The 23,905-nt window shown below is 41.7% G+C and overlaps 1 protein-coding gene across 4 annotated transcripts in view; it reads left to right on the top strand.

Annotated features, from left to right (window-relative positions):
• LOC136876022 (zinc finger protein 391) overlaps positions 1-23,905 on the top strand; it is a 101,525-nt gene that overhangs the window by 23,889 nt on the left and 53,731 nt on the right. For 2 of the 4 annotated variants that reach the window (XM_068228171.1, XM_068228172.1), the window contains exons 2-3: positions 440-490; positions 23,356-23,436. In XM_068228171.1, the coding sequence (XP_068084272.1) occupies positions 443-490; positions 23,356-23,436 (129 nt within the window). In that variant the 5' untranslated portion in view covers positions 440-442. The remainder of the gene's footprint in view (positions 1-439; positions 491-23,355; positions 23,437-23,905) is intronic. The other 2 variants (XM_067149631.2, XM_068228173.1) reach the window with 2 other exon arrangements.

The following is a 23,905-nucleotide window of genomic DNA, read 5'->3' as shown; positions in this document are numbered from 1 at the left end:
TAGGCAGTAAGAGTGGTACGGGTAGATCAAGGTATGAATACCACAAGCAGATAAGAGCATATGCAGGATGGAGTATTTACATAGAAATGATTAGGCTGGCATTGGGAGCTGTATCAAACTAGTCTATGGACTGATGACTCCACTAACAGCTCATCTCCTTCTTCCCAGCCTGAAATTTGCGTAGCACTACTCTTTTATCACACATAAGAAATTGAGCTGCTTTTCTTCGGATTTCTTGATTGCTATTCAACATTTTTATTTAATCTGTAAAGTAAAAATAAGCTATTTCCCTTGTGGGATAAGTGCACAGTTTAGATGTCAAGAAATAGCAAACTAAAATGACATGGTCAATATTTACATATTTCAAAGATTCCTTTTTAATTAATATTTGTGAGGCCGTAGCCATGTGCTTGTTCTGACTATTGTGTTCATGTTATAGATAATGGAGGACCCACAGATCATTAAATGTGAACCCGAGTCCACTAAGGAGGTAAGTAGGCTACACATTTATAAAAGATGCTTGTAATTTTAATTACATTTATATGGTGTGCAATAAGTGTCCACATGTTGAAATGTACAAAGACAGGCTCCATTATTTTACACATAGGCTGAAAATATTGATTTTATCTTGTAATGTTCATCAAACTCAACACATTGGATCACTAAACTTTTCTTGTACTGTTATCAGGCCCCCTTAAGTTTGTATCCAGTCTTATCACGCTTATTGGAAGATAATCGACACACGTAAGGACCGTCTCACTGCTCATCCACCGATCTGGAGTGGTATACATACGCATTACCAACTGTCAAGCGTGCAAGATCCTGTTAATGAGCTATTTAGCTCAAAGTTTTGAATTACAATTTAAAATCAGCTTCTTACACTCTACGTTGTCAAGTGGGTTAAAATAATCCAGTTGCTGCCCTGTAGATATCACCACAGACATCTGAGGGGTGAATGTGATACTCAGCTAACATAAATGGCACTCACTTTTTCAGCTCTGTTGCTTTTGTGTGTCAATCATGTACTTGGATCATGCACTGAAAGACATCAGATAGCACGTAGTGATTCAAGTGGTGGAAATGTAGTAAGCAGTTTGGGCTGTGCCGACGACTTGGTCTTAGTGGCAGATTGTGCCGAAAGTCTAATATCTCGGAGCTTGAAAAGAGTTATATTAGTTTTCAAAACCAATGTGATATCAGTAGGGAAGAAGTATAAGAGGATTGAAAGTCTGGCATGAAATACAAACCTGAAAGACCCAGGATGGCGTGCAGCAGTTGAAGGTTCAGTGATCAGCGATATTGTGTAAGAAAGGAGTGAAAATCCAGTTAAGTTTTCAGTAGACTCAGGGTATTTTACTCGTAAATTGGAAGTGACAGGCATGAAGAGAGCAAGGACGCACTTGAGTGATGAGATATAGGCTAAATTTGGAATGTGAGGCCAATGGAGGAGATATTACTTATGAGAATAATAGACCCAGACATGTGAGAGTGAGAATGCGGCCAGGGAGCTCATAGCAGACTTACAGAGGCTTGCAGACTGAATGCAGTGGTTTACTTAGCACCAACGCGGAGAGCTCTTACGGCAGCAATGGATACGAAAAGACTAGGAGTGGGAAGGAAACATTTGGCTGGTGTCAAAATGGTAAAGCTGCTGACAGTGGGGTTCAAACCCCATTCGTTAAGTTCCCTACAAGCCGTTCTTCACCCGTTTGAAACTGGTGACCTTTGTTCTTCTCTAGTTTACAGATAATTGACTGTACTAATGTTAATAACTATGAATAATTGGTATAGGAAAAGAAATAAAGTTCGTCAGATTTTTAAGGATGGAAAGTAGCCCACGTGATACAATATTGCAAGGTACTAAATCTCAGGTGACACATTTAGTGTTTATCAAGAAAAATTAATTACATTCAGCAGTTTGTCCATTGCAGATCCCCTCATGAAAGTTATACAGAATGTTGATGATGCACAGAGTGTCTGTCTGTTAGGTCATCAGCCCAGAGTTTGGTTGGATCCTCAAATAGCACCACCATCGGCAGCACCAAAGTGAGGCCTACTAGGCAAGATGAGGAGTGAGGTAGTTTGCCATTGCTTTCCCCAGAAGGTGCTACTGCAGCACGACTGATCCTATGAGCAACAACCAACGGCAGCACCAAAGTGAGGCCTACTAGGCAAGATGAGGAGTGAGGTAGTTCCCAGAAGGTGCCACTGCAGCACGACTGATCCTATGAGCAACACCTTTCATAAAACTCTGACACTAGTTGTGCTCCCCTCAGCACCACCCACGCCACAGCAGCTTCCATATTGTCACAGCCATGGATGAGACTGGGACTTCGGTGGAAGCTACACTTTGCTCTGGGCTGTGCCAAGAGACGGATACTGCATCCATCAAGAAATGGCAGCAGGCAGAATGCAGAGTCCTGTGTACTTGACTGCGGTAATGAAGTAGCACCACCATTGTTTTAACATTTTGGTGCGTTTGAAGCATGTTCCATGTGTGATGGAGGAATGTGCAGTATTTTATAATTAGGATACGTCTAGGTATTGAGTAACTTGCTTTGTGCAGCAAACATTATTGCCTTTTTCTGACTTCTGTTGTATTTCCGTTGTTATTTCATATTTCTTAGAAGATGTAAAAGAATGGCTGAGGGAATGAAGGTAGGTCTCCCTCAGTTCGAGGTGGGCCAATGAGGGCTAAGGGTAGATCAGCAAAAAGAGAAACGCAAAGTATAGGAAAGAAGGAGGGAGGTGGAAGGCGGTTCTGAAAAGGAGAGAAAGGAGGAGGTAGGATTAGGGAAGTTATGAAGACCAAGAGAGGAGGGTGGGGTTGAGGTTCTTACCCAGTTGTCAGGCACATGGGTGTAGAGTGTTATGCGGGAATCAGATTGAGGCAGATGTAGAAAAAAATAGAAGGGAAAAAGAAGGGTAAGGAGAAAGTGGTAATTTTCCATGTTGGTTTCAACAATATAAGGCAAGTAGCAATAGTTGTGGATGTGTAGGATCGGGTTACAGCAGATTGTTGTCAGTGGGGATACTGTGTAGGAGGGAGGGTGAACCTTCTGTACCCCTCTGTTGAGTGGGGCTCGGCATTAAAACATGAGACTACCGGGCGAGTTGGCCGTGCGCGTAGAGGCGCGTGGCTGTGAGCTTGCATCCGGGAGATAGTAGGTTCGAATCCCTCTATCGGCAGCCCTGAAGATGGTTTTCCGTGGTTTTCCATTTTCACACCAGGCAAATGCTGGGGCTGTACCTTAATTAAGGCCACGGCCGCTTCCTTCCAACTCCTAGGTCTTTCCTATCCCATCGTCGCCATAAGACCTATCTGTGTCGGTGCGACGTAAAGCCCCTAGCAAAAAAAAAACAAAAAAACAAAACATGAGACTTGTGCTCCGATGTAGAGTCCCACTTGACATGACAATAGTTCATATTTTCATCGCTCCTGTGATGACTGTTTTGTCTCCAAGAGAACAACTTTCCCTATTTAATATAGTTTGTGCAATGACTTTGTAACTTTCTGTTATTCTCAGTTGCGTATGACAGTATGACGTGGCTTCCGCTTCATCTTAGCTTACGGAAATGTGTGTTAGTGGACGGTATTGCTGCTTTCAATATCTGGAAACAATTCAACCTCCATTATTGACAGAAAGAAGTGAAACAGTGATGAACAATAAGAGAAGCCAAACGTAATTATTGGCTCCACGTCACAGATTGGACACATCAAGCTATGTTTTAATACTGAAAATGTTGAAATGGTGGTGGAAATTGTACTTCTGTAAGTGGCCACATTCCATTGCACGAAACCTTGCAGCAATAGGTTGGTTGAAGAAGTATACGAGGAAGTTCAAAAGCGAGGAAGACCATCTTCTTCTGATGTTAAAGAACTGCTGTCTCTTCAAACAGAAAACTGTTTTGAAAAGTACCACGCAATGAAAAACAACAAGGATTAATGTAATATCTAACTGCCAGTATATATCATGAAAAAAATTATATTTAATGGTGGATAGTTTTGCAGTGTTCCCTTCCTGCAGCTCTTAATTTGGAGCGGAGCAGGAAGCATACGCTAATAGGACATAAGAAATATATAGTATTTGCTAGGAGGATTAAAATAGTTTTTATACAGTTTTGTAAGAAGTTCAACCTGCAATACGGATTCAACAATGACATTCATAGTCTGTAAATGGTAATTGAGTTCAGAAGATTAAACGAGACTATGGAAATTGTGAGTGATATTTGTAGATGAGAATAGGTGGATAGCAGATAGGTATCTCCATTCATTTGAACTGCAGTGGTACATTTAATTACAGAGTATACCTAGGTACACTTCATTTTAACCGTATTGATGGTCAAACTCTTACATTAAAACCAAAACAGTATTTATTATCCTGCTATAAGATGAGTGTTTTAACTTGCTAAGAGTCATCTTCAATAAAACACAATGACAATTAGGATTAAAATTATGAAATATATATATGATATTAGAAACATGTACTGTAATGTACCCATTAAGGAAACGGTAAACACTATGAGGGCCAACTTGATGTCTCAAAGTCATCTTAAGTATACCCAAAATTGATGACTTTATAGGAGTTCGTGAGTTTGTATTAAATAATTATTTTGCATTTAATTAAATAAGCTGAAGGGCCTACAAATTTAATAAAAATCACGTCATAATACTACCAAATCAATTCTAAATTTAAAAAAAAAGAACATTCTCTGCTACTAAAAGTACAAATGGTGATGCGAAATGTTTATCACAAAGACGATGGCAGAGATGCCGTGTTGCCTTGGTAGTAGTACAAGAAATTGGGCTGTTTATTTATTTATTTATTTATTTATTTATTTATTTATTTATTTATTTATTTATTTATTTATTTATTTATTCCTGACTTACATTTGTGGCGAAGTTAGGGCTATCTTACACTTAACCGCTATAAACAGAATTTAAAAATGTAAACATAAAAGTAAGACATAGAAATTCTAAAAAGAAATAATACTACAGACAGATAATTCTAAGACTACCAGTAAGTTAGGCCTACATATCAGTACAGCAATTAATGTGACAATAATAATAATAATAATAATAATAATAATAATAATAATAATAATAATAATAATAATGGCGTAGGGACGTGGCGCCCCCATCGCCCAGTGGGAAACCACTGCAATCAGCCACCCGAGTACCGGCGGGAGAACCGAAGCATGGGGTATGCAGGAAATGCCATCCCAATTCAAACACCAGGCTCTCTCCAAGGCTTACAACCTTGGAAGTAACTTGGTCGATGCAAAACTACACCGACCCCAAACTACAAGTTTTCAACTGCAAAGCATGGAGGAAAATTCAACAGGAAATTGTACCCCAGGTGGTAACCAATCAACCATCGCCTTGAGTGACGCAAGCAGGCCTTCGGATTCTGGGGAGCCTGTCGTGATGGCACCGATGCCGGGAATCGAACCAAGGTATATTAAGTCCCATAGCATATATTAAGTTAAGGAGATTAGAATTGAACTAGTGGATCCCCAGTACAGGAGACCACTAGGAATGTATAAACGAAAGGATAAAGAGTTTTCTTACAAGAAGAATTATGGTTATTAATTGTGTAAAATGTGCTACTTTATATTTGAAACATTTAGAATTGGATATGTGAAATTACTTGTTCTTCAAGTCCTGCTACGGAAGGCTTATGAGTAACTTGTTATTGAGTTGTAATCTTATCTACGTAAACTGACCAAGGGTTGAGTAAATGAACAGTGGCTAGCTACAAGCACAAATCCAGCATTCAGAATAATTAGCATTGGGAGAGACAAGGAAAGAATACATGACTCATGGAAGGATGGAGCATCGGAAAATCTCCACTTCATGGCAAAACATTCCACTCAGTGAGAGATATGAGTTAGGCTGAGTGAGACAGAGAATAAGTGGTTCTGAGATTGACCACTATAGCACCACCTACTGGAGAGGGATCCCAGTTGGGGGTAGACTAGTACTAGGGTGGGAGTTCCCCCTCTCACTAGTTAGCAAGGGCCAGACCAGGATATATATACAAGCTGCAGAGGCTTAAGGGATATCTTTAGTCTTGGACAGGAGAACGCTCTACGTAGGTCAAGAACGTCGGTAATAAGACTGGAGGTGCTTACATTCAGAATGAGAGAGAGGAGTAGGACATAGCCGCGTTAGAAGTGATATTGGAAAGACTTAGTCTCTCAGACAGTAGTGGGAGATGCGGACTTAGGCTTAGAGACAAGCTAGAGGGCAACTCTCAGGTTTTCAACATAGACTCTACCCAGGTCGGAAGTCAGTATTCTAAAAGCTTCCGGAGCAGGCACATCACTGAAGTATGCTGTAAATAGACATTGTAAATATGTACGGTAGTTGGGAAGTCAGAGTTGAATTCAAATATATATCATATTAAATGGGACTCAGTACTTCATTTAATGGTTCAGGGCACCCAACCCACAGATTCTCCAAGCCGCTCGGGAGAACAAATCGTCCAGAACATCTCGGGACAAGGTGAGTCACGACAGACTTACGTTTTGGTGTCAGGTATGTGGGGTGCCCTTAGTTCGAACTCCGACGAACAGTAGAACCATATCAGTCCGATGTTCGCGCACTTCGAGAAGAAGATTGTCCGAAAACCGCGCATCGCAGAAGATTGAACCGCGCACCGAAGAAGATTGTCCAAAAACCGCGCAGCGCAGAAGATTGAACCGCGCACCGAAGAAGATTGTTCGAAAACCGCGCATCGCAGAAGATCGAACCGCGCATCGTAGGAGCCACAATCCAGCCCAGCTGCAGGGAGCCAGCAGCCCAGCAGCCTATTAAGCAGCCTACACGGATCGCAGCCAACAAGCCCAGCAGCCTATTAAGCAGCCTACACGGATCGCAGCCAACAAGCCCAGCAGTACAGAAGACATCGTAGGGTGAGTCCACTTTAATTCAGTATGGCAAGTCAGGAGGAGGATGTAGATTTAAATGCAGGAAGGCCAGAATTTCAGATAGTAGAGGCTGATGATGATGATGATGCACGTAGCTTAGAAGGACCGTATGTAACTGTAGTAGAGGGACACAGACTGATTGGTCGAGAATTTGACGGTAGTCAGCCAGACAGACTACGAGAGTTTCTTGCCAACGTAGATGCGGCTGTACGCATGATCAGGGAGAATGATCAGGCACTTTTCTTTAAATATATATTGACAAAAATTACAGGCAAGGCCCGAGAGAAGCTCTTGGTAAGAGCTGATATTACTAACTGGGAGAACGCTAAAGTAGCGCTAAATGAATATTATGGTAGGCAGGGCACGTTAGATCTATATATCTGCCAAATGTTCCAAAGCAGTCAGGAACCGCGAGAGAGTGTAGCATCCTGGGCGCATCGCGTAGACACGATGGCGTCAGCTTTCAGGGATGCTTTATTAGAGGGCGAATGCCTAGAGGATAGGCAGGCACAGTTGAAGTGCGTGAGAAAGATAGGAGTGGCTAGTTTCACACAAGGGTTAAACAACCCAAGAATCCAATGTAGAGTGCAGAATCAGCAACCTTTAAAATTTGAAAGAGCCGTGGCAATAGCTAGGCAGGAAGAAGCAGTCATTATATCCAAACAGGCTAAGGATGGATTACAAAGTAGGCGGAACACACTAGGGTTCACACGGAGAATTGAAACGAACAAGCCTAAAGTAGCAAAACCAGAAGGAAGGTGGCATCCTAAGCCTAGAACAGCAATGGTTAGGGTGATTTGCTACAATTGCAATAAAGAGGGCCACCTAGCTAGGCAATGTACAAGTCCGAGAAAGGAAACACAGGGTCAACCTATCGGAGAGTCAGAATTAAAAAGACCACCGACAACGCTAACGTGTCGGTATTGTAAGAAACAAGGACACATAGAGAGAGATTGCCGAAAGAAGCAAAGGGACCAAGTAGGTGTAGAAACGCGAACGGTCCGCACAGTCAAGGCGGGCATGAGGGAGAGTACCAGGGGTACACGAACTTGCTACAATTGCAATAGGAAAGGGCATGAGCAAGATAATTGCAGGCTACCGGTTAACAGACAACATACCGAAATAACGAGATGCTATTCGTGTGGTAGAGATGGTCACTTGGAAAGGGACTGTTGGAGAAATGTACTTGGTAAACAGTCCACTAAACAGTGCTATGCTTGTGGGAAAGCGGGGCACTTACAGAGGTACTGTCGCACGAAAACAATGGGTCAACAGACAGGCAGAACGGACATGAAAGTCTTCCGAAGGTCTGGAGACGAGGGTGACAGGGGGTCGCAACAAACCGAGGAGGGTCCGTTTGGATCAGTGAGTAGCCAAGGACAGGCTATGAAAACCAGGTTAGCAACAAACTAAGCAGGGACCGAAGGCCGGAGACAACCTCGGAATCCCGTAGAAAGATAAGTCTCGAAAGTTCAGATGACGAAGGCACGATGTTACTTAGCATCGTCCAGAGAAGGAAACCGCTTCGATTCTTGTTAGACACAGGGTCAGAAATTAGCCTGGTCAAAGAAGGAAGCGTACCAAAAGTATGCGCAATTATGAGGGAACATGTCATAGAACTGACCGGGGTCAGTGAAGGCAAGCTATATACCAAGGGTACGGTACGGTTTGAGATAAGTGGTTCCAGTCACACCTTCCATGTAGTGGGTAAAAACATTAACTTGACCCAAGATGGCATTATTGGGAAGGACCTCTTGTCAGATGGCGTAATAAATTACAAGGAAGGCTACGTCATAATAAAAGGGACCAGGTACTCAATGGGGGCTCGAGAGACAAAGCTGATCCGTCTCGAACCTAGGACCGAGAAGGTAGTGGCCATTGAGGTAAATAAGAATCTACCTGTTGGCGTAATAGAGCGAGCAGAAGTAGCACCAGGGGTGTATTTAGCCGAATGTTTAACCAGGTCCCAGAGAAATGAGGCTATTGTAAGCATTATTAACACCACCGAGAAAGAAGTAGAGATACAGAGCCCTGTGGTATGCATTCATGAGGTTGATTACACATGCCTGTCACAAGGGAAAAGGGTAAGGCTAACCAAGGAGACCGAAGACAATGGTTTAGGTTTCGGAAAGTTGCGCTCACAGAGAGTGACCGAACAGCTGCGGATAGACCATTTGAACATGGTAGATGCAGAGAAAATATTGGCCATCTGTGCAGAGTATGATGATGTATTTCACTTAGAGGGGGACAAGTTGACCCATACGAAGGTAATACAGCATGAGATTCCAATATCTAGGGAACAACCTCCTATTAACGTACGGCCCTATAGGCTCCCAGAAGCACAGAAGGGAGAGATACGAAAACAAATAGATAAGCTGTTGGAGGATGACATAATCAGTCCCAGTGTGTCACCCTGGAATGCGCCGTTACTTTTAATCCCAAAGAAACTAGATGCCTCAGGCATACAGAAATGGAGGGTCGTTATAGACTATAGGAAATTAAATGAGGTTACAATAGGAGTTAGTTATCCCCTACCATTAATTTCCGAATTGTTAGATGCCCTTGGAAAGGCTAAATATTTCTCGACTCTAGATTTAGCGAGTGGGTACTACCAAGTGCTACTGAAGCCTGAAGATAGGCCCAAGACCGCCTTCTCAGCATTAGGGCAGAAGTATGAATATAAGAGAATGCCGATGGGTATCAGAGATGCCCCAGCCACATTCACAAGGCTGATAAACACTGTGCTAACAGGGTTAACTGGCATAAAATGTTTATGTTATCTGGATGACATAATTGTGTATGGTAGCTCAGTAGACGAGCACAATGCCAAGTTACGAGTAATACTCCAGAGGCTGCGAGAGAATAATTTAAAACTCCAGCCTGATAAGTGCGAATTTTTAAGGGCCGAGGTGGCATTTTTAGGGCACGTAATCACGGAAGAGGGAGTCCACCCAGATGCTAAAAAGGTCCAGGCAGTCAGGGATTTTCCCAGGCCGACCACTAGCCGCCAGATCAAGCAGTTCTGCGGGCTGAGTGGGTACTATAGGAAGTTCATCCCTAACTATAGTAAAATTGCAAAGCCACTTTATGAATTAGTAAAGAAAGACGTTCCCTTTGTGTGGGGAGACAAACAGGAGCAAGCGTTTGAAACACTGAAGCGAAGGCTAATAGAGGAGCCTGTTCTGCAATATCCAGATTTTGAAAAACCCTTCGTTGTTACCACTGATGCAAGCAACGAGGCGGTTGGAGCAGTACTGTCACAAGGACCCATTGGGAAAGATCTTCCAGTTGCCTATGCAAGCCGGACGCTTAACAAGGCAGAAGTAAATTACAGTGTAACCGAAAAGGAATTATTGGCAATAGTGTGGGCAGTGAAGTATTTCAGGCCATACTTATTTGGGCGGCATTTCACTGTAGTGACGGACCACAAGCCATTGAAGTGGGTTTTCAATGTGCAGGACCCGTCTTCACGCCTGCTGAAGTTTAGGTTAAAGCTGGCAGAGTACGATTTTGTCATAGAATACAAGCAGGGTAAGCAGAACTGTAACGCCGATGCCCTGAGTCGTAATCCCATTGTAGAGAAGAGCCAAACTAGAGTGGTCAGTTCAGCTCGGAAAGGACCCCAGACGGAGGTCAGAAGAGACACTCAGTATCCTGGTGACGTTAAGGTTAGAGTAGCGAGTTCAAAACCCAAGGACGCCAAGGCAGAGGGAATCGAAGTCGGCTACACCACGGACGAGGGCTCCGAGGACGCTAAGGCAGAGGAATCCAAGCCCGAAGGTAGTTCACCGGAAGGAGAAATAGAAGGGCTAAGAGAGGAGGAGAAATTAGCCATAATGAAGGAGTGTCATAACTCATTAATAGGAGGCCATCAAGGGATTGCAAGGACATTCGCAAGACTGAGCGAGCGAATACAGTGGAAGGGTATGAAAAAGGACGTAGAAGAGTACATTCGCTCTTGTCCATCATGTCAGCGAAATAAGGGGACTCGGCCAGACATCAGAGCCCCCATGGTAATTACAGATACTCCAAGCACAGTCTTCGAGAAGATGTCGCTTGACGTAGTAGGCCCTATGCCTTTGACGGAAGCTGGTAACAGGTACATTCTCACCTGCCAGGACCAGCTCTCCAAGTATCTAGTGGCAAGTCCAATGCCAAATCAAGAAACAGATACGGTGACACGTACATTAATAAATAATGTCATCAGTATATACGGGATACCGAACCAGATATTGACTGATCAGGGTAGTAACTTCATGAGCGAGGTGTTCAAAACACTCTGTAAGGTGTTGAGGATACAGAAAACTCACACCACAGCGTTCAGGCCACAGTCAAATGGGAGCATTGAAAGATCCCATAAAGTGTTAGTGGAGTACCTTAGGCACTATGTTTGTGCCAATGAACAGAACGATTGGGACCGGTATCTCCCAACGGCAGCTTTTGTCTACAACACGACCAAGAGCACAAGTACGGGGTTCACGCCTTACGAATTGATATTCGGTAAGAAGGCAAACATCCCAGGAGTATTGCAAAAACCACCTGAGTCAGGTTATAACGAGTATCAGACAGTGGTTGAGGAGCTAACCCAGCAGTTAAGGAGAAACCACGAGGCAGCAAGACGAACCTTAATAGAGAGAAAAGAAAGAGAGAAGCAGGACTATGACAAGAAGCAAAACGAAGTAACCTTCCAAGTAGGAGATAGAGTTTTGTTACGTAATGACGCACTGCGACGAGGGAAATCCAGGAAATTGAGCCCACCTTTTGAAGGTCCATACATTATAGTAGGCGTATCAGGTGTAAATTGCACCTTACAATTGAACAAAAAGGGAAAGAGAACAAAGGTTCACAAAAATAGACTAAGGATGTTCCTGTGAGAGCTAAGTGGGATAGCAAAAGAGGTAGACAAATAAAGGAAATTAGCTAGGTTAATAATGCAGGAATGTAAACAGTCAGTTAAGTAATAGAAATTAAGTTTTGGGAAATTTATAATTGTTAGGTAACGAATTTCCTGTCGTACCTTTCAGTTGACAGAAGACGATGGCGGAGATAACGAGTTGGTTCCACATCGTAGTAACCCTGTGGATGATGATGTCGTCTCATCTCGAGGCAGGTGGAGAGGTGACAGACGTCAGAGTGACGCCATATGAGAATACACCTGGTGTATATTTCGATGACCAGGGTGAAGTGCAGTTATATACTACAGAATGGACCCTAGTAACGTATGTAAACTTGAATCAGCTGACAGAAACATTTGCTCTAGCTCAGAGATATGTGAGACGAACGAGGTTGCTATGTTTGCAATTAGAAGTTACTTCAAATTTTACTTGCCAGCAGGACGTAAATATGCTGCAGACACATTTGGAAAGAATAAATGGATCAAAAGATGTTATTAATAGGATCACAAAAGGCGTGGCAAGGGAAGAAGGGAATAGACGAAGGAGAGGATTAATTAATGCCGTAGGATCAATAGCGAAAACGTTATTTGGAACACTTAGCGAAGACGATGCAGAACGATACGAGGGAAAGATTTCTGAGCTAGAGAAGGAGCAGCTCTCTATTATGAAAATTGCTAAAGAGCAGATGATTGTTGTTAAGTCCACCCTACAAACCATGAACAGCACCATCTACGAGGTAAATGCAAATGAACTTAGAATCAGTAAGAATTTAGATGAAATTAGATTGTATTTACAGAATGAAACACTCCAAGTAGCCGGAGCGATTAGGCAAGCAGAATTGGAGATAGCTATTAATAGACACTTAATTGAAATTGAAGGTCTTCTAATGCAGTTGCATGATCATTATAGTATAGTATTGGAAGGTATTATGAATGCTCAGTCTGGGATAATACATCCTCAGATAATTACACCAGATGAGATCATTAAGGCCTATAGAAAAGCGCAGGGAGATTTTCCAAGAGGTATTTCCTTGCCATTTGAATTAAAGTCGACTTATGGCTACCTTATATACAGGGTAGCTTCAGCAGAAGTGTTTTTAAGTAAAAATTTCTTAGTGTATGTAATGAAAACACCCTTAACAGATAAGACAACCTATTTATTGTATAAAGTGATACCTTTTCCTACTCAAGTGATAAATAACCCTAATCATTACGTGTATGTGAACGAGGAAAAGAATTATATAATCATGGATAAGGAAAAACAAACATTCGCGCAATTGAGTGAAGAACAATTAAACGAATGCAAACAGGTAACTTCCATGTGGAAATTATGCAAGGTAAGGTTTCCAATTAATACGGTGCACACGCAAAATAATTGTGTTGTTAAATTAATTAGTGGAGTCAATCAAATGCCTGAAAATTGTGCCAAACGCGTGTTGCCCATTAGAGACTTGATGTGGATTCTCATAGAGAATAATAAATATATATATGTGTCCCCTGAAGAGAAAAAGGTGACTTGCATGTGCAAAGATACTACTAGTGATATCATGTTTAAGGGTACAGGTACGATAAAAATAAGTCCTATGTGTGCACTGTATGGCCCAAATAGTAAAATTCAGGGAGTAGGGAAAATAAATAGTACGCAAGACAAGGATTTAGTGCCAATGATAGCACTACAGTATGATTGCTGTGAGCAGATAGACAGTGAATTAAGGTTACATCAGGTCCCTGAGTTAAATAAAGTAGCAACAACTAACTTGTTAAATCACATCGATGACTTACGTTGGGCTACCCATAAGACAGAGGAAGTAGAAAACATGGTCAGACAAAAAGAGGAAGAAATAAGGCAAAAAGCCATGTATCAACATGTAAATATATATAGATACATAGTCTGGACCATGGTGAGTATAGTGGGTTTATTCATATGGTGTTATTGTTGTAATTGTTGTTGTTGTAATTCTTGTAGAAAGGTAGGATACTCTTTCAGTAAATGTATGGACGATGCGAAAGAGCATTGTCCAAGTATCTGTATCAAACAAACTGTAATCAATAAGGAAGGTAAGGCGAAAACCTCGGAAGAGAATGTTAATGTGATATTTCAGCACCCCAGGCTTGTTGGGAGACGTCCTGACTCACCTGCGGGGCTTTTGAGACTGGAAAGTCCCAGGCTCACTGAGAGACGTCTCAGTTCACCTGTGGAATCCCGAGAAGTAGTAGTTATCGAGGCAAGTTCACACGAGATAAGAGAACGAGGCACGCCACCACCAATAGCCAGGAGACCGTTAAGGTCATCAGAAGCGAGGCTGTGAGTTCCTCATAGTCGAAATGGACGCAAATGTGTTGCGCCCATTTCTTCCCGGGTAAGGGAGGTGTCGTGATGGCACCGATGCCGGGAATCGAACCAAGGTATATTAAGTCCCATAGCATATATTAAGTTAAGGAGATTAGAATTGAACTAGTGGATCCCCAGTACAGGAGACCACTAGGAATGTATAAACGAAAGGATAAAGAGTTTTCTTACAAGAAGAATTATGGTTATTAATTGTGTAAAATGTGCTACTTTATATTTGAAACATTTAGAATTGGATATGTGAAATTACTTGTTCTTCAAGTCCTGCTACGGAAGGCTTATGAGTAACTTGTTATTGAGTTGTAATCTTATCTATGTAAACTGACCAAGGGTTGAGTAAATGAACAGTGGCTAGCTACAAGCACAATTCCAGCATTCAGAATAATTAGCATTGGGAGAGACAAGGAAAGAATACATGACTCATGGAAGGATGGAGCATCGGAAAATCTCCACTTCATGGCAAAACATTCCACTCAGTGAGAGATATGAGTTAGGCTGAGTGAGACAGAGAATAAGTGGTTCTGAGATTGACCACTATAGCACCACCTACTGGAGAGGGATCCCAGTTGGGGGTAGACTAGTACTAGGGTGGGAGTTCCCCCTCTCACTAGTTAGCAAGGGCCAGACCAGGATATATATACAAGCTGCAGAGGCTTAAGGGATATCTTTAGTCTTGGACAGGAGAACGCTCTACGTAGGTCAAGAACGTCGGTAATAAGACTGGAGGTGCTTACATTCAGAATGAGAGAGAGGAGTAGGACATAGCCGCGTTAGAAGTGATATTGGAAAGACTTAGTCTCTCAGACAGTAGTGGGAGATGCGGACTTAGGCTTAGAGACAAGCTAGAGGGCATCTCTCAGGTTTTCAACATAGACTCTACCCAGGTCGGAAGTCAGTATTCTAAAAGCTTCCGGAGCAGGCACATCACTGAAGTATGCTGTAAATAGACATTGTAAATATGTACGGTAGTTGGGAAGTCAGAGTTGAATTCAAATATATATCATATTAAATGGGACTCAGTACTTCATTTAATGGTTCAGGGCACCCAACCCACAGATTCTCCAAGCCGCTCGGGAGAGCAAATCGTCCAGAACATCTCGGGACAAGGTGAGTCACGACAAGCCTGCACCTACATGCAAGGAGGTATCGGAGACTCCTAGGAACAAAATCAGCTACAAACACCGAAATATTTTTGCTACCTTCAATGCCAACTCCCTCTTGAAAGTTGGTAAACTCAAACATCTTACGGATGTCCTCTCCCAACATGAAATCCTAATTACAGCAATTCAAGAGTCAAGGTTTACTGATGAACATGCGTTTGAATCACAAGGTTATAGAATCTTCAAAGGGAAAACTGGCAAACATTTGATTAAAACTGTTCCACACCTTTGCACAGGTTTTATTGTCAGCAGGAAAATTATTGATTCAGTCACCGATTTTAGCTCTCCTAACAGCAGGGTCTCGATGCTTAGCTTTCGGAGTATGAACAACGTACACACGCTTGTGAACGTACATGCGCCAATCAACCAGGCAAACAAGAAAGACCCGGAAGGAACAGACAAATTCTGGGAGGACCTGGAAGATGTTATATCAAAAATTCCTGACAAACACACAATCATTTTGCTTGGAGACTTCAATGCCCAGATTGGCAAAGAAAGGAAATTCCAAAATATCGTTGGAAACTATCCAGCCCACAGACGAACCAACCGAAATGGGGAAAGGCTTATAGAGCTTTGTAAGGCATTCAATCTTGTTCTTAAGTCAACATCTACTGAGAAAACAAAAGACATGGATATCACCAAATCCTCACTTGGGGGAATTTCAAATAGATCATGTTGCCTTTGCATGAAAAGCAACACAAGAGATCCAAAATGTTAGTCCTGAGAAGTGCTAACCTTGACTCAGACCACTATCTATCCAAGATCAAAATTAAGCTTCATCCAAGAAACACCAAAAGAGTTAAGATAAAGAAAACTAGCAAATTTGATACAGAAAAGCTGAAAACCAGCGAAGAATTCATTCAGAAACTTCAGTCTTTGGACACAGAAAATTGGGAACAACTGAAAAATGCCATTGTTGAAACGGCTGAGGAGACAGTATTGCTAAGAAACCAAAGAAGCATCTGTGGTGGACTCAAGAATGTGATGAAGCCATAACACAAAGACAAATCGCTTGGCAAAGATGGAATTCCCTGAAGAATCCAGAAATATATGAAGACTTTCTGGAGACTAGGAAACATGCAGCGAAAGTCATCCGCCAAGTAAAGCGCGCATTTGTCAAAAACCAACTGACACATATCGAGCAGGACTTCAATAAGAATAATACTAGGGATTTCTATAGAACCTTCAAACACAACCTCACCAAGTACACCCCACCAAGTCTACATTTCCAAGATCAAAATGGAGAAGTTGCCTACAACGACAAGGATAACGCCAAATCTTGGCTAAATATTCTGAATCTCTTCTTAACTGCGAAGAACCAGAATCAGAATTCACCTTTGAAGAATCCAGACATCACAACCCAGACTCTTCTTCCCCCACAAAAGAGGAAATCAAACAGATAATTACATCATTAAAGAACAACAAAGCACCCGGAGAAGATGCGATAATTGCTGAACTCTGGAAGGCTGCAGGTGAAAAGGCGATCGATGAACTGAGATTATTCGCAAGATCTGGGAAACAGAGAGGATCCCAAATGATTGGACAGCAGCCCTGATTCATCCCCTACATAAGAAAGGTGACAAAACAGATGTAAACAACTATCACGGCATCTCCCTTCTCGCAGTAACATACAAAATTCTCTCCAAAGCCCTTCAAACTCGGGCAGAAGAGCAACTTGATTCACAGTTGGGCAAATACCAAGGAGGCTTTAGAAAAGGACGATCTTGTGCAGAGCAGATCATGAACCTTAAGTCTGTCCTGTTGTACCTAAAATCCAGGAATAAGAATTTTGTAGTTACTTTTGTTGACTTCCAAAAAGCCTACGACTCCATAGATCGACACACACTCCTCCGCATTCTGAAGGAAATGGGCTTAGACAACAAAACGAGAGCTATCATTCAACAGACCTTAACCAGCACTACGTCCAGGGTGAAATTCGGGGGAGAAATTTCAAACGTCTTTGAAATCAAGACTGGTGTTAGGCAAGGGGATGGACTATCACCGCTTCTCTTCAACTGCACTCTGGAGAAAATCATTCGGGAATGGCACAAGGAGATGTGCAAGGAAGAGGGTGAGAATGGCCTTAGAATAGGATATAAGAAAGATGATCATATCATAGACTGCCTAGCTTTTGCAGATGACCTAGTGATCTTTTCTGATTCCCTAGATACTGCTGAAAAACAAATTAACCAACTGAGAATCCAAGCAGAAAAAGCTGGCCTCCAAATCTCTTTCCAAAAAACAGAGTTTATAACCAACATCAAGCCAGCTCCCAGAGAGCTCATTGTGGAACAGGGAAAAATCAAGCAGGTGGAAAAGTTTAAGTACTTAGGCGAGTGGAGTACCTAACAACTCTCAGAAAGAAGCAATCATGTGTAGAATCAACAAGATGGAGGTGGCATATCAGCTGACTAGGAATGTCTACAACAAAAGATGAGTGTCCATCAACGCCAAGCTTAGGCATTATTGTTCGGTTGTACGCAGCAGAATGCCTTGCAATGAACAGAAAAGGTCTGATGGAGAAGCTAGAAGCTAAAGAAAGAAAAATCCTGAGAAAGATTCTTGGACCAATCAAAGAAAATGGTGAGTACAGGAGACGACACAACAGCGATCTGTACCAGCATATGGAGAGGATAACGGACATGATTCGGAAAAGGAGGATTAATTTTTATGGCCATATAGCACACATGAGCACACAGAGACAGACCAATAGGATCTTTTCCTACTCTCTTAACAAGAAAACCAATGGACCCTGGTTTATCGAAGTTGAAAAAGACCTTCAAGAAATAGGAATCACACTTGAAGACATCCAGAAACGTGCTCCTCTCCAGAAAAAGCTCCAGGGATACAAGAGGTTCCAAGAAAGGCCAAAGTTGAAAACAGGCAAGAAGTGGACTAATGAAAAAAAGGAGGCTCACAGAACGAGAATGCGTGAGTACTGGGGAAGAATTAAAGCTCAAGGATGCAAACGGTTGAAATAATGTGGTCCACAGCAGGCCGAAACGGAGAAAGAAAGAAAGAAAGAATAATAATAATAATAATAATAATAATAATAATAAATGAAGAAAACACATTCACACAACATACACACAATGTCTCACACAACTCAGTTTTATGTTACCAGGAAAAACTTTCTGCAGGCAGATTTGAATTTATGAGAGGAAGTAAAGTGCCGGATGTCCATTGGGAGTGTATTCCAGAGTTTCGATGTGGTAACTAAAAAGGAATGATTGTAGGAATTCATTCGACTTAGTGGAATTTCAAGTAAGGAACCAGAACGGGTACTAATTTCATGGTATGAGGAAAGGAAACGAAAATTAGAAGAGAGGTAAGTAGGAGAGTTCGTCGAAAGCACTTGGTAAACAAGTGTAATTAGGTGAAAATTCCTTCGTTCATTTATGCGTAGCCATTCCAATGTTTTGACATATGATGTAACATGAGCGTCATGTCGCAGTTGGAAGGCATATCGTATGCATGAGTTTTGTGCTCGCTGAAGTCTCAAAGCTTGTTCAGCATGTAGGTTGACTAGTACTGTATCACAGTAATCTAAAATTGGGAATAGTAGTGCTTGGATTAATTTTAATTTAAGTTTTTGAGGAAAGGAATTCTTGCGATGTTTCAGAGCTGCATGAACCTTTCTGCATACATTTGTTACATGTTCATTCCAGGTCAGATTCTCATTGACGGAGATTCCAAGATTAGTTGGAGGAGGATTGATATTGCTTATTACATGTAATAATTTAGAGTTTCCTATGATAATACTTTGTTTTTTACGAGGATTTACGAGTAAGTGGTTGTTTTTAGCATAGGTGGTAAGGAATAAGCAAAATTTTAAAATGTTTCTTGTAGTGATTACAGGTATGTCAAAGAAGTGGGTGTTTGTTTTCAGATCAATGTAGCTGTACGGTAGTAAAAGCTGGGGAAGCTCAGAATATCTGAATCATGAAAGTAACAAGAATGATTGCAAGTACAAACAGGTGGGACGAATGGCATGAGGGTGCTACCAGCTTCAGTATTATAGTAATGGAGGAGGACCCGGAACTAAATGTCAGATATTGACCTGTAATACAGTGAAACCTGCCCTACACCATGTATGGAACTGATTTAATTTTGCATCTGACACATCATTTAAGCAGACACCTCGAGCGCACATTAATATTGGCCTCGTTCCCTTGTCTTAAGCACACTGTTTACTTCCAGCTATGTCATCTTTTCTTTGAAAGACAATCGGAATTCCTTTTGAATGTTGTGGCGGACTACCGGGCGGCACCTCTTACTACGATACAGGTTAAGCTGTAACACGGCGTTTTGCAGTAAAATGTTGATCAGCAGAATCATTTACAGCAGCGACACATTCAGTTTACATATGCGTACTGTGTGACTTTAGAACATCTCGAATATCTTTTTGTTTCGTAATCTATTTTTAGTTGTATCTTTTTGTTTTCAAGATCGTTGTCGCTTGGCATAAAAGTTATTTCTGATGATATGTAAGTTCACTGGCATTGTAATTAGTATTGCACTCAGCAAAAGTGATAAATTTATTTAGGGACTCTGCGGGTAGATCGCAAGAAAAAATACTGTAGCGAAAAGCGCTCGCAATCAAAACAATGAACTGAACCTGTGTGTGGTGGCAGCCAACAATGCCGTTTGTGTCTAACAGCAGCAGACGCGTAGTCGACACCTCTGGGTGGTTTCAAACCGCGCTGTGCTCTTTAACTGTCACAAACGGGGGGGGGGGAACCCAAAGAATCCTGAAATGGTGTCGGACCATCGGGCGTTCCGGACTGTTGGATGCCAGACTAATGGAATTCTGCTGTAGTACTACTTCGAGCCCAAGGAAAAGACCGAGAAAGATGTAGGAATTTATGCAGGAATGCTGTAGTAGCTTGTACAGGTCTCTTTCGTTACGGTCGTCTTACGTTCTAATTAGTGCACTTCCTGAGATCTCTGTTTACTCACAAGGTACCAACTTCACTTGCATCATTACTCAAGATTGTCAAGGTCAGGTCGTTCAGTTAAACTTGACTTGTCCACTCTTGTTGCTACAGAAATACAATTATCCCATTAACTTTCAGTGAGAAAGCTACCTGAAAAATTTTAATGCGGGAAAAGTCAGACAATGTATTGTATTGAGTAGGTGGTTGTTAATAAAAGGATTTTATAATTTTAATATATTGTCCTCAATACGGTTCTATTATGAGATTAATTACATGTAAAGTCAGACGTGATCGTGAAAAACTAAAATTCAATTTTAAGTGAGTGCGAGTAATATGAGCTTGCATTCGAGAGATAGTGGATCTGAATGCCAGTTTGGCAGCCCTCATGATGGTTTTCTGTAGTTTCCCAATTTCACACCAAGCAAATATTGGGGCTGCACCTTAATTAGGGTCATGGCAGCTTCCTTCCCACTCCTAGCTCTTTCTGCTCCATCGTCACCATAAGACCTACCTGCGTTGGTGCAACGTAAACCCAAGTGTATAGAAATAAAAATGTATTGTGGGCTTGTTTAGAGATTCTACACATTGAACAAGTGCCCTTTGAGAGGATCCTTCTTTACATAATGTGTCTTGTCATCCTAAACTCACCTCTGAGAAGTACTTTCTCCCCTTTCAGTGTGGTGTTGTGCATGTGGGTCCTAAATGCAGATCATTAATTTATTCATTATGAAATAATGATTATGTTACTGGTCATAATTCTTATTATTCCACAACACATTTCAGTGCTTGAACTTTATCATCAGGCGGTGACACTGAATTGTTTTCAAGGTTTATTAATTGATTACTTGTATGTTGGGTCGACTACACCTGCGCGCTCATCTTCATTGAGTATGTGCTCGGGATCTATTAATAAACCTTTAGCACGCAAGTCGGCTGTGCGGTTAGGGGCGCGCATCTGTGAAGCTCGCATCTGGGAGATAATGGGTTCGAACCCCACTGTCGGCAGCCCTGAAGATGGTTTTCCGTGGTTTCCCATTTTCTCACCAGGCAAATGCTGGGGCTGTACCTTAATTAAGGCCACGGCCACTTCCTTCCCACTCCTAGGCCCTGGACATTGTGTTCATAGATCTAGAAAAGGCATTTGATAATGTTGATTGGACCAAACTATTTGAAATTCTGAAGTTGATCAGGATCAGTTACTGAGAACAAAGAATTATCTATAATCAGTCTGTAGCTATAAGAACAGAGGGCTTTGAAAAGGAAGCAACAATCCAGAAAGGAGTGAGGCAAGGTTGCAGCTTGTTCCCCCTTCTTTTCAATGTTTATATAGAACAGGCAATTAGGGAAATCAAAGAGAAATTTAGAAACAGATTCGCAATCCATGGAAAACTCTTAGATTTGCCAAAGATATCTGAGTCTGCAGAAGAGCTGAATGGTGTGGATGTAAAGAGTAGAAGATGAAAGTAAATAAGTCCAAAACAAAAGTAATGGAGTGCAGTTGAACGAAGGCAGTTAATGCAGGAAATATTAAATTAGGAAATTAAGTCTTAAAGGATTTAGATGGATATTGTTAGTTCAGTAGTAAAATGAGTAACGATGGCAGAATAAGGTGGACATAAAATACAGACTAGCTCAAGGAAGGAAGAACTTTCTTCAGAAAAGTAATTTGCTCACTTCAAACATTGATATAGGAATTAGGAAGATGTTTCTGAAGACTTTCGTCTGGAGTATAGCATTGTATGGAAGTGAGACATGTATGATAACTAGCTCAGAAAGAAAGAGAATAGAAGCTTTTGGATTTTCCCCTTGAGTTTTCCAAATTGGGCCTCGATTTTTTCTGACTGGGTCTGAATGAAAGCAGTTAGTTGTGCGAACATGTTGCTTACCCGGTCGTTGGTTTCTTCCTCTGTGGTGACTTCAAAGTCGAAACTGCCTGGGTCCTCCCTGTTGTCTATCAAATCCTGGCCCAGCCGCTCTTGTAAGTCCGCTTTGCTTCCAGCCATCGATAAACCTCGGGATGCCAGCGCTTTTCATAAGATCTCCACGGTCATTTGGTCGATGTTCATTGCTGAGTCTCGAAGTGTCCTGTCACTCACGGTCGCTAATTTATCGCTCTCAATACTATTTTATTTCATGTAAATAAATATCACACGAGAACACGTTGACCTCCCTGTTTATACTACTCTATTTTCACTGTAAGTCACAACACACAATAGGAAGTAAGACTACAACACTTAACAGCAAAGTACCCTGAAGTCGATTGTGACAGGTACAGATATCAACAAAATTGACTCACTCAGTATGACACACACTCTCTTGAACTGACTGACTCACTGACTGACAGTTTGATACATATACTGTTCGATCAATCATCTAGAATTATCGATTTCTGGAAGGGTTCTTACAACACTCTAAATGGAGCACACTCGAAACATCAATTGACCAGCTAGTAGAATGGAGTACTCCAATAATGGATCCAGCTCGAACTTTTGGTTACTGCTTACCAGTATATATGGAAATCTCTCAAACATTCCTAACGTATGTTCATGTATCTGGATAATAAACCTTATAGTAAGTTCCAGAACCCTTCATATGTACCAAATTATAGCAGAATACACTTAATATACGAACATTATGGAGTTTTCTATAGCTTTCCACTATATAGATTTTTATGCTAAACTTATTCACAATACGTATTTGAGGTTATACAAATTTATAATACATATTTAGCTGGGCTGAGTGGCTCAGACGGTTAAGGCGCTGGCCTTCTAACCCCAACTTGGCAGGTTCGATCCTGGCTCAGTCCGGTGGTATTTGAAGGTGCTCAAGTACGACAGCCTTGTGTCGGTAGATTTACTGGCACGTAAAATAACTCCTGCGGGACAAAATTCCAGCACCTCGGCGTCTCCGAAGACCGCTAAAGTAGTTAGTGGGACGTAAAGCAAATAACATTATTATTATTAATACATATTTACAGGAAAACCATGTATTAGTTAGGATGTCGTACTTACGACAGAATACAACTTAATAAGGAGTGCAACAAGGTCTACATCAAAACACGGTTATGTTTAATGCTTTCAGGAACAGCCACATACCAGTGACTTGGAGATAAAAGCAGAGCCTCGCCAACTTGTAGAAGTGAAGAAAGAACCTGTAAGTGTCGTGAGTATACTCTTCTCAATAACTGTTTGTGGAGTGCCTTGCCTGGTGTGAACGAAATGACAGTGTCGCTTGGAACCCACTGACAAAATATTGTCTCTTGAGAATGGATGCCGCCTTGATAACAAAAGAATAAAGAGAGAGAGAAGGAAAACTATCCTATACTTGGAATTGGAAAACAGAATTGTGCCAGTGCAAATTATGAATTAAATTAGCTGATGTACCCGTGCTTCGCTACGGAATTCCACATTGTGAACAGAATTCTAGGTTAGGTAGTGTACACGTTGCGAGCAAGATTGTCTTAAATTGCATGCGACCGGGAATTCAGCAACGTCTGTTCTCATATGAAAACTGGGTTGGGGCGCTTTCATTGTAAAGGTAGGCCCGATCAGGTTCAGGAGTTTTCACATTCTACCTGTCATTTTACATCCTCAGAAGGACTGTCTTAGTGGTTCTCCCAACTGAAATGACG

This window comes from Anabrus simplex, chromosome 6, assembly GCF_040414725.1.
Source record: "Anabrus simplex isolate iqAnaSimp1 chromosome 6, ASM4041472v1, whole genome shotgun sequence".
NCBI classification, from domain to species: Eukaryota; Metazoa; Arthropoda; class Insecta; order Orthoptera; family Tettigoniidae; genus Anabrus; species Anabrus simplex.
The sequence above is the reverse complement of the archived record's forward strand: the minus strand, read 5'-3'. Positions and strand labels throughout refer to the sequence as shown.